At 46.3% G+C, this 14,171-nt stretch overlaps 1 protein-coding gene across 2 annotated transcripts in view; it reads right to left on the reverse strand.

The window, feature by feature from the left end:
- Positions 1-13,828, reverse strand: part of RAC1 (Rac family small GTPase 1) — a 29,591-nt gene extending 15,763 nt beyond the window's left edge. Inside the window, exons 1-2 of one of the 2 annotated variants that reach the window (XM_016946007.3) lie at positions 13,505-13,828; positions 1,037-1,108 (exon numbers count right to left, since the gene is read on the reverse strand). In XM_016946007.3, coding sequence (XP_016801496.1) covers positions 1,037-1,108; positions 13,505-13,539 — 107 coding nt within the window. In that variant the 5' untranslated portion in view covers positions 13,540-13,828. The remainder of the gene's footprint in view (positions 1-1,036; positions 1,109-13,504) is intronic. The other variant, NM_001246381.1, reaches the window with a different exon arrangement.
- Between the last annotated feature and the right edge of the window lie 343 nt (positions 13,829-14,171).

Consider the following 14,171-nt stretch of genomic DNA (forward strand, 5'->3'; position numbering starts at 1 on the left):
ACATGGGTACGACACTTCAGAGAGCACCTGGGTGTGTGCTGTGCCTGAGGAGGTGAACACAGGTGGGGAGGAGGCGACACCTCCCCAGCTTGCACAGGGAGGACTCACAGCAGCTGCAGGATGGTGCATTATGAGGCTCAGCTACGTGGGCTCCCGGGTAACCCATCACCAGAGCAGCACTTTCCTGTCTCCACCCAATTCTGCTGCCTACAGGGAGTAAGCAATTCAATAGCCAATTCCACCCTCCCATTCCCCCTTCAACACACACACCCAAGTTTCAATTCCAAAGCCCTACACCTCAATGCGGACATGTAACCAACTGATGACTTATCAGAAAAGGCCAATTAAAACATAATGGAATCTTTCCCGTTCCAGTTCCCAGAAAGCCAATGTATCTGAAACTCGTGCACTGACAAGGACTGTTTCTGATCACACTTTTGGTCAGAGTTCTTGTGTCCAACTCTGGTTTTCTTTAACATCATCCAGTCTCTGTATTTCACAGACAGTTAAAGTTTGCTTTCTGGATGTCTAAAAATCAACTAGCAAAGTTGTGAAAAGTTTATATTACCCTAAGTTTCTTTTTTTTTTTCTTTTGAGATGGAGTTTCGCTCTCATTGCCCAGGCTGGAGTGCAGTGGCGTGATCTTGGCTCACTGCAACCTCCGCCTCCAGGGTTCGAGTGATTCTCCTGCCTCAGCCTCCCAAGTATGTGGGATTACAGGCACCCGCCACCACGCCTGGCTAATTTTTTGTATTTTTAGTAGAGATGGGTTTTCATCACGTTGACCACACTGGTCTCGAACTCCTGACCCTCAGTTGATCCACCCGCCTCAGTCTCCCAAAGTGCTGAGATCACCACCCCCAGCCCTATTTTTTTAAAGCCTAATATACCTTATAATTAGGTTTCAGTGAATGTTTAAGAAAAAATTAGTATCTGTTCATATGAGGATTAAAGATGGCTTTACAGCAAAACAAATGGTCAAAGAAATGTGAAACCCGTAACACAAACAAGTTAATTCCCAATTTAAGATACTTACACAGTAGGGATATATTCTCCAGGAAATGCATTGGTTGTGTAACTGATCAGTAGGCAAGTTTTACCTACAGCTCTAAAGAGAAAGAGAAAAAAGGTTGCTTAGTCAACACGAATGTAATCTTAGCTTTCACTATTAGGTTAAAATAATTTCTAGAGAAAAAAAATCAAGGCATATACATCACATACTTAGCATTAAAGAAAATGTTTTCTATAACCCTTTATCACCACATACACATTGGTACCCTGAAATTTAAAGTAAACAAACTAGAATTTCTCAGAAAGATAGAGTCAGGAGCCATCACATTCTGTTTAGGTACCTGGTGTTAGCATTAATAGTCAAGAAACAGTTGTCACCTATGTACAAGACTCAAGAAAAACAAGATTTTAAAACTTCACGTCTCTTCTGTGAACATCTGTAGAGCCTCTCATCAAGAATCTTAAGTTTGATCCTGAAGATATTTTCTTTTTTTCTTTTTTTTTTTTTTTTGAGACCGAGTCTCGTGCTGTCGCCCCGGCTGGAGTGCAGTGCAGAGGCACCATCTTGGCTCACTGCAACCTCTGCCTCCCAGGTTCAAGCGATTCTCCTGCCTCAGCCTCCCAAGTAGCTGGGATTACAGCTGTCCACCACCACGCCTGGATAATTTTTTTGTATTTTTAGTAGAGATGGGTTTTCGCCATGTTGGCCAAGCTGGTCTCGAACTCCTGACCTCAAGTGATCCGCCCACCTGGACCTCCCAAAGTGCTGGGATTACAGGCATGAGCCACCACACCCAGCCTAAAGGTATTTTAATTAACACTAATATACAAACACAGCCTTCCTCTTTAAGTAACTTATTCTGCTGCCTTAAGTGGCACAGCTCAAAATCCCACCACATCCCTACAGCCTCCCCTATGGCAATCGGCAATGACTGTTCTCTTGAGAGAAAGTGCTTAGTCAATAAACTACCACACGTAACTGCCATCACATTGATTCAGCTGTATTTAACTGCCACCTCCCCCAGCCCCAATCCTCACACAGCACCATAAGTCTATAAGCAGGGACTATCACAATACATCCCAGACATTTAATTAACAGCTCAGAGACGATGGGAGTTAAACTTGCCAAACAGAGAAGTGTGTAGAAATACTTCAGAGAAAGGAGCACCACCTGCACAACTGGCAATGGGTAGAGACTAATCCTAATATTACCAGTGTGCCGCCAGGCAGAAGAGTGGTGGCTGAAAGTCTCCCAACCACCTGGAATGTTTTTCAAGAGGCTACCACCTAATAACTAAGGTCACCACATCATTAGCAAAACATAAAGGTCTCCAATTTTTACAGCATTGACAAGGCAAGCTTAAGGGCTTACATGAGAATTCAAGTCTCTGGCATCCTGAGGGTTCAGTTAGCCAAGTGCTCTCCTTAATGAGCCCTTCTCTCTGCTGTGCTGTCAGTTTACCAAGGTCACAATGACACATCAGCATCATAATTTTAAGATTTTTGTCGTTCAATCTCAACTACTATAAATTAGAATTCACCATAAAGTTAAGCGCTTTTCCATTTTCCCTCACACTCAAGGCAGATTACAGGCCCAGCCAGTCTTGCCAATATTCATTCACTCATGACATTATTGAGGGCTTAAGTTGGAACTCCCCATTCCAAAAACTTTAGAGAGTCAAACATTACATCACCAGGAAGTAGCTTCCAACTCCTAAAGGCTTTCTAAACAGAAATGACTCATTGGACATACATTTCATTAAAAGCTTAGAATGTGAAAATAAACCTGTATGAGCAGGAGCCTAAGCTTTGGAGTCAGAAGCCCAGATTTGAGACCCAGGGCCAATTCTAGCACGTACTGGCTGTATTTTTTGGCAAGTTTCAACTTCCTCATGCCTTTTTTTTTTCACCTGCAAAATTAATGCAGAACTACCAGCTCCATCCCCAAACTACTGAGGGCATTAATTCAATTTCAATTTATATCAACCGTGTGCTACACCAGAAGCACACTAGGTGCTAAAGATGTATCAATGAACAAGACCTCATGAAGTAAGTGCAGTTGTTAAATTTAAAAATTAAGAATGCAATCATCACATGAAATTATGGGTGTGATAACTGTCATTATTAAAGCAGCTCTGGAAATGTACAGCAAAAGAGCTAACATTTCTAGAGCTGAAAAAATATTTTTAGGCCAGGGATGGTGGCTCATGCCTGTAATCCTAGCACTTTGGGAGGCTGAGGTGGGTGGATCGCTTGAGCCCAGGAGTTCAAGACCAGCTGGGCCAACATGGAGAAACCCGTTCTCTACTAAAAATACAAAAATTAGGTGGGTGTGGCGGTGTGCAGCTGTAGTCTCAGCTACTTGGGGGGCTGAGGCAGGAGGATCACTTGAACCCAGGAGGGAGGTCAAGGCTGCAATGAAACAAGATTGCACCAGTGCATCCAGTCTGAGGGACAAAGTGAGACCCCGTCTCAAAAAAATAAATTTTTTTTAATTAAAAAATAAAAGCCTGGTGCAGTGGCTTAGGCCTGTAATCCCAGCACAGGAGGCTATAATCCCAGCACAGGGGCCTGAGGTGGGAGGATCGCTGAGCCCAGGAGTTCAAGACCAGCCTGGGCAACATAGGGAGACCTTGTTTCCACAAAAAATTCAAAAATAAGTGGTGGCTCTTGCCTGTAGTCCCAGCTACTCAGGAGGCTGAAGCAAGAGGATCCCTTCAGCCCAGGAATTCAGGGCAGCAGTGAGCTGTGATCACACCACTCCACCCAGCCTAGGTGACAAAGCACGATCCCATCTCAGCAATAAAAAAATAAGTGGGCAGTGGCATAGGGAAATACGTTACCTCTTCTTGTTAAGGACATGGGGACTAGATCCTACTTGGAAAGTCACAGGTTTTAAATTGCCCAGAAAGCACTGGATTTTAGAAGAAGCCTCCAACTGCAGTGTGGCAGGAAGCCTGAGGACGCCAGGGACTCAGTCAAGGCAGACACACATGGAAGCTGTTGCTACAGTCCAGGAGCCACCCATGGTGGCCTGGACCAAGAATGGGGACTGGACAGTGAACACAAGTGGGCTGTTTCTTGGACTGCTTGAACTTGGAGGCAGATCAAGCATCGCTTACCCATGGTTTGGATGTGGCAGCTGAGGAAGAAAGTGGAGCCTAAGGCTCTAAGGGACCTTTTTAAAAATGATAAAGGTTGGCTGGGCGCGGTGGCTCACACATGTAATCCCAGCACTTTCGGAGGCCAAGGCGGGCGGATCACCTGAGGTCAGGAGTTCAAGAAGAGCCTGACCAACATGGAGAAACCCCTCTCTACTAAAAATACAAAATTAGCTGGGCGTGCATGCCTGTAATCCCAGCTACTCGGGAGGCTGAAGCAGGAGAGTCGCTTGAACCCGGGAGGCGGAAGTTGCAGTGAGCCGAGATTGCGCCATTGCACTCCAGCCTGGGCAACAAGAGCAAAACTCCGTCTCAAAAAAAAAAAAAAAAAAAAAAAAAAAGATAAAGGTTATGTAAAAACCTTAACAATAGTTGCCACTCAGTGTCAAGGATAAGCTGCTATGAAGGTTTTGACTGTTATGATAAAATGTCATTATCACTTCTTTTACTATTCTGTCCTAAGTCTCTATGTATATGAGGAACAAAACTACTACTATAAAGGCAACCAGCTGTGTCTAAAATCCTCTAAACTTCCTTTCCTGAATGACATCTTTAGCTGAGAAAGGCTCAACCGGGAAGAAATTCAAGGTACTGGCATAATCTGATATTGACTGAAATTTTATTACCAATCACTATTTGTTACAAATCTATGTCTTATAAGAATATGATTATTAAACTACAGAATCCTTACTTTAAAGTGCAACCTTATATTTAAGCTTAGTGCAATCAAAAGATAAAATCGACTCCTCTTTAAGTCTTCTGATTAAAACTTTTACTTAATTTATTCAAATAGGTAAAAGAAAAAGGTTATTCCACTCCTATTAGTGTATATTCATTCCTTGTCCACGCTGCGCTTCCACAAACCAAGTCAACATCTGCACTGGGCAATGTGACAGCCTTTCCATGGCCTTTCCCTCATGAAGAATGGAAGCCGTATTTGGCCACAAGTCTTGACTGATACTGCTGGAGAATTTCTGGTAGTTACTACTTCTTTGGAATTTCTAACTTTATATAATTAACTGCTCAGTTCAACCTCTTTTCAATCGTCGAGCAATGTCATCACTCTAGGAAACGAACATGAGTCGGCTGGAAGAAAGTTCATGCCATTTCTACATTGGATTTCCCCCTAGCTCATGATGCTACAGTTTTTTTTAACCTATCTGTGCTTCCCCTGCCCTGTCCTGTAGAAATAACCACAATGAAAGCAAATAACTTGTGGTCCTATTATGTTCTTCATTTTTCCATTAAGAGAACTTTAAGACGGAGTCTTGGCTCTGTCTTCCAGGCTGGAGCCCAATGGTGCAATCCTGGCTTACCACAACCTCTGCCTGCTGGGTTCGAACAATTCTCCTGCCTCAGCCTCCCAAGTAGCTGGGACTACACGTAAGCACCACCACATCCAGCTAATTTTTTTTTTTTTTTTTTTTTTTTTTTTGTATTTTCAGTAGAGACAGGGTTTTGCCATGTTGGCCAGACTGGTCTCGAATTCCTGACCTCAGGAGATCCACCCCATCGGCCTCCCAAAGTGCTGGGGTTACAGGCGTGAGCCACCACGCCCAGCCAAGAGAACTTTTTACTTACTTTTTGAGGGGAGTGGGGTAAACTTTAGTGTTACTTCCTGAAATTTATAAACCAAAACTTAAAAGCACAATCAACAAATCTAGAAACACTAGGAATTTCCTCATGTTAAAAAAAAAAATAAAAGATCCAGGAAGCTCAAAAAATAACAACTTTCTGCACTGCCTTCTTTTAAAGACACGTTGATCTCAGGACAAAAAAAGCCAAACTCTTCCAATGACAATTACAATTGCAAACCAAAATACAGAGCATATATTGCTGTCTAAAAGTGAGTAGATCTTGGCCAGGCGCGGTGGCTCTTCCCTGTAATCCCAGCAAGAGGCCAAGGCGGGTGGATCACTTGAGGCCAGGAGTTCGAGACCAGACTGACCAACACAGCGAAACTGCATCTCTATTAAAAATACAAAAAATTAGCTGAGTGTGGTGGCAGGCGCCTGTAATCCCAGCTACTCAGGAGGCTGAGGCAGAAGTATCGCTTGAGGCCACGGGGTAGAGGTTGCAGTGAGCTGAGATCGCATCACTGCACTCCAGCCTGAGCAACAGAGCGAGACTCTCTGACTCAAAAAACAAAAAAAAGTATGTAGATCTTAAGGACAAGGCAGTAGAATTTAGTAACTGTCAAATATATATTCCTACTTATTGAATAAATTAAAGACCTCGCATAAAGGTCCTCGATTTACACTGACAAACAAGGTATGGGGATTCTGTAACGGTAGGCCTTATATATAATTGCGTTAACTATGCAGATAAAATCTATCCAGAAAAATACACCACTAGAGTAGTGCAGTGCTAAATAAACACAAAACCCAATCTAAAATTATGATGTTCTACTACCAATATCTGACTTCACAATCAACGTAAAGAAAGCTAGCCATAAGCCAGGCGCGGTGGCTCATGCCTGTAATCCTAGCACTTTAGGAGGGCAAGGTGGGCGGACTGTCTGACCTTAGGAGTTCAAGACCAGCCTGGGCAGCACAGTGAAACCCCGTCTCTACTAAAATACAAAAGAAATTAGCTGGGTGTGGTGGCACACGCCTGTAATCCCAGCTACTCAGGAGGCTGAGGCAGGAGAATTGCTTGAACCTGGGAGGCAGAGGTTGCAGTGAGCTGATTTCCTGCCACTGCACTCCAGCCTGGCAACAGAGCAAGACTCTGTTTCTACCAAAAAAAAAAAAAAAAAAGCCAGCAATTATTACCACTAGATGCTTCAAAAAATTAAGATAGTGCATAAAGTTTCTCACTTAGGCTGAAGACACTATGTACAACTGAGCTGAAGTCTGAATCCACCCTTCCAGAATCAAGGCTAACCCTGGTGTAGTTGATACAAGCCAGCTGAACACACAAGAGTTCAAAAATAAGAATTTATATGTAACTGCACACAGCCCCTATTCTTTTTCAAAATCAGGCCAGGCATGGTGGCTGACGCCTGTAATCCCATCACTTTGGGAGGCCGAGGCAGGTGGATCACCTGAGGTCAGGAGTTCCAGACCAGCCTGGCCAAGATGGTGAAACCTGTCTCAACTAAGAATACAAAAATTAGCCAGGCATGGTGGTGGGTGCCTGTAAGCCCAGCTACTCAGGAGGCTGAGGCAGGAGAATCGCCTGAACCTGGGATGCGGAGATTACAGTGAGCAGAGATCATGCCATCGCACTCCAGCCTGGGCAACAGAGCAAGACTCCACCTCAAAAAGAGCAAAACAAAACAAAACAAAAAACAAAATCAACTCCTCTATAAATCCTCTTAAAAGGTTCCCTCTGATAACAGGAAGACATGATAAAGCAAATACAGCAAAATGAACAAGTAAAGCAAGATACTGTCATAGAATCCAGGCCATGGGTATGTGCATGTTGACTGTACAATGCTTTCCACTAGTCTGTTTGAAATTTTTCATATTAAGACATTGCAGGAAAATATTCCTACTGATCACATGCAATCCTGCCTTGGTGGCAAAGACTCTTGACAAAAACATCTCCTTTCAAGGAAGACTACAATTTTAAGAGCTACGTGGTGATGGAGATGTGAAAATGTAGGCAGTACTAAGGTATCAGATGACTAATGCAAAAGACAGAAAGTTATAAAGGGTGAATTTAAGGTTTCTAAAAATGGCTTCCTGATGCTCCTCCCACTAAGCCCAACTCCAAACTTTTACTGTAACTATCATTTGAAATTAAAACACACACACACACACATACATTATGTATAATTTTTTTGGCTTATCAAGAAAAAAAACCACATTATGTATAAAATCATCAACAAAGATCAGAGCCATATACTACACCTAAATTTGGAGGCCAGTGCAGAATTCAAATACCTTTACCACAGGTCAAAAATATGGAACCCCATGCCTTGAGAGGAAAACACACAAAACAGCTGAAAAGCTTAAACAAATTCATGGTTCACGCCACCACCGTTCAACAGAAGTAAAGAATAAATGGAATATTCCTGTAAGGATGATGTCACGGAAGGCATTTTTCACATTCAGCTAAGAAATTCCTGGACAGTAATGTATGTCCAAGTCACACATTGGGCTAGACAGGCCACTAGCCCAATCTGGACTCCACTTTGTATAAAGAGTGAAACAGAGAGGGCTTCAAGTCATTCATTCCCATTCCTTTAATCAACCAACACCAAAACAGTACTATTAAAATAGTTGTGGCCGGGCGCAGTGGCTTGGGCCTGTAATTCCATCACTTTGGGAGGCCAAAGCAGGAGAACTGCTTGAACCCAGGAGGCAGAGGTTGCCATGAGCCCATATCGTGCCACTGCACCCCGGCCTGGGTGACAGAGCAACACTCCATCTCAAAAAATAGTAATAAGCAACAAAAAAATAAAAAATAAAATAATAAAACTGTTGTTTAGGCCAGGCACGATGGCTCACGCCCATAATCCCAGCACTTTGGGAGGCCAAGGCGGGCAGATCGCCTAAGGTCAGGAGTTCGAAACCAACCTGGTCAACATGGTGAAACCCTCTATTAAAAATACAAAAAATTGCCAGGCGTAGTGGCTCATGCCTGTAATCCCAGTACTTTTTGAGAGGCTAAGGCAGGTGGATAACCTGAGGTCAGGCGTTTGAGACCAACCTGGCTAACAAGGAGCAACCTCGTCTCTATTAAAAATACGAAATTAGCCAGTGTGGTGGAGCGTGCCTGTAATCCCACCTACTCGACAAGCTGAGGCAGGAGAATCGCTTGAACCCAGGAGGAGGAGGTTGCAGTGAGCCGAGATCGCACCACTGCACTCCAACCTTTGCAAAAAGGGCGAAAACTCCTTCTCAAAAAAAAAAAAATTAGCTGGGCATGGTGGCAGGCACGTGTAGTTCCAGCTACTTGGGAGGCTGACGCAGGAGAATCGCTTGAACCCAGGAGGTGGAGGCTGCAGTGAGCCAAGATAAAATAAAAACAAATAAATAATAAAAGTTGTTTATAAATACCTGAATGTAAGATGCTGTCTTTTTTTTCCTTTTTGAGACGGAGTCTCACTCTGTTACCCAGGCTGGAGTGCAGTGGCACGATCTCGGCTCACTGCAACTTCCACCTCCCTTGATTCAAACAATTCCCCTGCCTCAGCCTCCTGAGTAGCTAGGATTACAGGCGCCCCCCACCATCCTTGGCTAATTTTTTTGTATTTTTAGTAGAGACAGGGTTTCACCACATTGGCCAGACTGGTCTCGAACTCCTGACTTCAGGCAATCCGCCTGCCTTGGCCTCCCAAAGTTCTGGGATTACAGGCATGAGCCATCGCGCCCGGGTGATGCTGTCTTACCTAGGAAAAGCTGAGAGAAAATCTTGGGGCAAAGGTCCACTAAGTGAAAGTTAAAAGGTGGGGCAGCAGTAAGGTGGAGGAAAAAAAAATTATAGACCCCATGCTCAGAAAGGACTATCTTAGAATAAGAGTATCAACCCTATGTAATATTTCTTGGCCAATCTCAATTAAATTGCTATTCAGGAAATCTAGAATTTTCTAACATGCTTTGCAAATTATTTCTGACTTTTTTTCTTTTTTTTTCAAGACAGAGCCTTGCTCTTGTCGCCCAGGCTGGAGTGCAGTGACACAATCTCAGCTCACTGCAACTTCCGCCTTCCGGGTTCAAGTGATTCTCCTGCCTCAGCATCCTGAGTAGCTGGCATTACAGGTGCCCACCACCACGCCCGGCTAATTTTTGTACTTTTAGTAGAGACAGGGTTTTGCCATGTTGGCCAGGCTGGTCTCGAGCTCCTGACCTCAGGTGATCCGCCTGCCTCGGCCTCCCAAAGTGCTGAGATTACAGGCATGAGCCACCGCACCTGGCAGACATATTTTCATATGGGTGTATTATCAGTCTCTATCAGTCAGGGTCCCAGAAGGAAAAAACTCATCCCAGAAGATTCAAATAGAGATTTTCATGAAGGAATTATTTACACAGCCCTGTAGGCAGAGTTAAGGAGCAAACAAGATGGCAAGGCATCCAATTCTAGCAATGATAAGACAGAACCATCCCTAGGGATGATGAGACAAGGAGCAGGAGTTTCCTTAAGAGCCCAGTGTAAGCAGAGGCACAGGAGGGCAGGATGGAGGGACGTACAGCCTGAAAGGACACTGCCATGGTCCAGGCAAAGGGTCAAAGCAGGAACAGATGAAGATGTATCTCCTTTAAAAACAAACAAACAAAAAAAGACAGTTTCCCTCTGTCACCCAAGCTGGAGTGCAATGGTACAATCTTGGCTCACTGCAACCTCCACCTCCCAGGTTCAAGCGATTCTCCTGCCTCAACCTCCTGAATAGCTGGGATTACAGGCGTGCCCAGCTAATTTTTCTATTTTTAGTAGAGACGAAGTTTCGCCATATTGGCCAGACTGGTCTCAAACTCCTGACCTCAGGTGAACCGCCCACCTCGGCCTCCCAAAGTGCTGGGATTACAGGCTTGAGCTACCTTGCCCGGCCAAAGACGTATCTCTAATAGTTTTTGTTTTTGCTTTTTTGAGACAGGGTCTCACTCTGTCGCCCGGGCTGGAGTGCAATGGTACAATCTCAGCTCACTACAACCTCCACCTCCTGGGTTTCAAGCGATCCTCCCACCTTAGCCTCCCGAGTAGCTGGGACTACAGGCACATGTGTCTACACCTAGCTAATTTTTGTATTTTTAGCAGAGACAGGGTCTCGCCATGTTGCCCAGGCTGGTCTTGAACTCCTAAGCTCTAGTGATCCACCCACCTTGGCCTCCCAAAATGCTGAGTTACAGGTGTGAGCCATCTGACCTGGCCAGGTAAATATCACTTAGCTGTAGTCAACATCAATACTAAACATAGTATTAAAAAATAACTGTGCTTGCTCAAATGCTCATAACTAATTAAAAAAAAAAAACCAGACTGAAAACTCAAGGCCACAGACTTTTAAGCCTAATACTCCCTCACAGAGTCTCAGTAGTAGAAACCGCAATAACAGTACCTGGCATTTACTAAGCATTCAACAAGGGGCACCTGCGAGGTAGTTAATAACCAACATCTTGTTTAGTCTTGTTGACCTCCCACTGAACCGCCTCTCTTGGGAGGTGGGGGATGTGCTTAGGGATACCCCATGTAAGCGGTGGGGTGGGGATTTGAAGGGAGGGTCCAGATTCCACGACATTCAACAAGTTATTTGACTAGATAAAACAGCCAATTCAAACAGCAGACGTCCACAATCGGTTACTATTAAATAAACGTATCTGCTATGCTTATGTTTTAGTTTCAGAAATTTTCAAATAATTATCAGCAATATGACTTTAAAAAAAAAAAAAACAGGCCGAGGCGGGCGGATCACTTGAGGGTCAGGAGTTTGAGACCAGCCTGACCAACATGGTGAAACTCCGTCTCAACCAAAAAAATACAACAAAAAAAAACCCCAAATTAGCTGGGCATGGTGGCTTGCGCCTGTAATCCCAGCTACTTGGGAGACTAAGGCACGAGAATCGCTTGAACCCGGGAGGCAGAGGTTGCAGGAGCAGAGATCGCGCCATTGCACTCCAGCCTGGGCGACAGAGTGAGACCCTGTCTCAAAAAAAAAAGAAAAGAAAAAAAAAAAAAATTGGGCCGGGCGCTGTGGCTTACGCCTGTAATCCCAACACTCTGGGAGACCCAGGCGGGTGGATCACCTGAGGTCAGGAATTCGAGACCAGCCAGGCCAACATGGTGAAACCCCGTCTCTACTAAAAAATACAAAAATCAGCCGGACACGGTGGCGCGTGCCTGTAATCCCAGCTACTAAGGAGACTGAGGCAGGATGATCGCTTGAACCTGGGAGGCGGAGGTTGTAGTGAGCCGAAATCGTGCCACTGCACTCCAGCCTGGGCAACAGAGTGAAACTCCGTCTCAAAAAAAAAAAAAAAAAGCCTGAATAGCCTACATACTCTAATACTCCTTCACACTTCCAAGACAAATCCGACAGATGGGCATCTTACAAAAATCAGCTGTCTAATTATCCTTCTTGCATCTGAATTGCAAGAACCAAAATCTGTCCTAATGATAAGTTTGAAGAATATCAACCCAGTTAACCGTGATGCCAGAACTTTCCTCGGACTTTACTGCAACATGTACCAGTTGCATTGAGTTTGATTAAACTGGTAGTAATTCTTCCTCGCTAACACTAACCTATACAAGCAACGCTGAGACGCGCGATTTTGCTCGGGTTACACTGAGATTCTTGTTTCTATGGGAGAAAAAAACTGCATAAGACAAGTCTTGTCTTCCTCTAGGGCCTGTAACCATCACGGACAATCATGAAAAGCAATGCCTGGAGTCACAGGGGGCCAGTTCTGCTACATCCCATACCTAACGCGTTAAGCAAAGAACAGTTTTTTTGTCAATGACCACACCACGTTGTTTAAAAAAAAAAAAAAAGAAAGAAAGAAAAGAAAAAACAGTCCCCCATTACAGCCGGCTCCTCCCAGCCAGCATCTTCAAAACTTTCTCCACGGAAAGGGCGAAAACAATTTTAAGAATCCTAACAGTGGCAGAAGTGTAAGTCAAAAAACCTGTCGCAAATAAGTTGAGAGGCCGGGCGCGGTGTCACCCCAGCGCTTTTGGAGGCTGAGAGGCAGGAGAATCACTTGAGCGCAGGAATTCGAGACCAGCCTGGACAACACAGTGAGACCCCATTTCTACAAAAAACTTTTAAAGATTAGCCAGGCGTGGTGGCACACGCCTGTAATCCCAGCATTTTGGAGGCTGGGATGGGAGGATTGCTTGAACCCAGGAGTTCGAGACCGGCCTGGGCAACACAGCGAGACCCCGTCTATGAAAAAAAAAATTTTTTAAGAAAAGTTTGGGGGCGCCAAAGCGGCCCGTACAATCAAGCATGCATCAAATATGATCGACTTGACCGCCGCGTTCCCAACCCAATTCTCAAAAGGGGATCGAGAGGTTCATGCAAAAAAAAAGAAAGGGTCCCTTTTTGGAAAAATGGTCAAAATCTCCAAGAGCGCTTGCTCTACGAGCGCTCCCGAGGAGGGCGGCGGGCGGCGTCCGGGAAGAAAGCCGGAGGGTGGAGTTCACTTTTCCCTCTAGCCGGCGAGCGGCGAGGCCCTCCTCCATCGAGAGCCGGAACCAGGCACGCGCCGCCCGGGCCGTCAGGGTCCGGTGGGGGCGCCCGCCCGCGGCCCCCGCCCCGCGACACAGGCCCAGGCCCACTGCCTACGCGAGACCGCGGCGGACGCCGGCCTGCCTGGGCCCCAGTCCGGGCCCAACCCCCTCCGCGCCCGATCCCGCGGCCTCCAGCCCGGCCCCGGCCGCGCACTCACCCGTCTCCCACCACCACACACTTGATGGCCTGCATCAGGGCCGCTCGCTGGGCCGCGGCGGCGGCGGCAGGGCGCTGAGATAGGAAGCGGCGGGCTCGGGGCGCGGCGGACGGGCGCGCGGCTTGCGGGCGGCGGGGCGCTGGGTGCCGGGGCCGCTGTCCACGCCGCCTCGCCCTCCGCGGACTGGAAGCCGATGCCCGGCAGCGGCCACCACCCAAAGCTGAGGAAAACTGCAGAGAAACAGGAAATGGCCGCTCCACTCACATCCGGCCTCCCCTCCCCCGCGCCGGCGCCGCCGCTCCCAGGTTCCGGGCGGGGCCGCTCCCGCCCGCGCCGCTCCCGGAGTTTCTCTGGACTTCGGGAATGCTCGGAAGCGCTCGGGCCCACTCGGCTCCGGCCGCGGGGTGTGGCAGCCGCCATCTTGGCGCGCTAAAGCGGCCTGGGCGTGGCCGGGCCTGCAGGTCCCTTCCCTGGGATTCAGGGCTTTAAGAGGAACCTGTCAGCTGGGCGCGGTGGCTCACGTCCGTAATCCCAACACTTTGGGAGGCTGAGGCGGGCGGATCACCTGAGGTTACGAGTTCAAGACCAGCCTGGCCAACATGGTGAAACACTGTCTCTAATAAAAATACAAAAAATTAACGGGGCGTGGTGGTGGGCGCCTGTAATC

Source organism: Pan troglodytes, chromosome 6 (genome assembly GCF_028858775.2).
Source record: "Pan troglodytes isolate AG18354 chromosome 6, NHGRI_mPanTro3-v2.0_pri, whole genome shotgun sequence".
Taxonomy (NCBI): Eukaryota; Metazoa; Chordata; class Mammalia; order Primates; family Hominidae; genus Pan; species Pan troglodytes.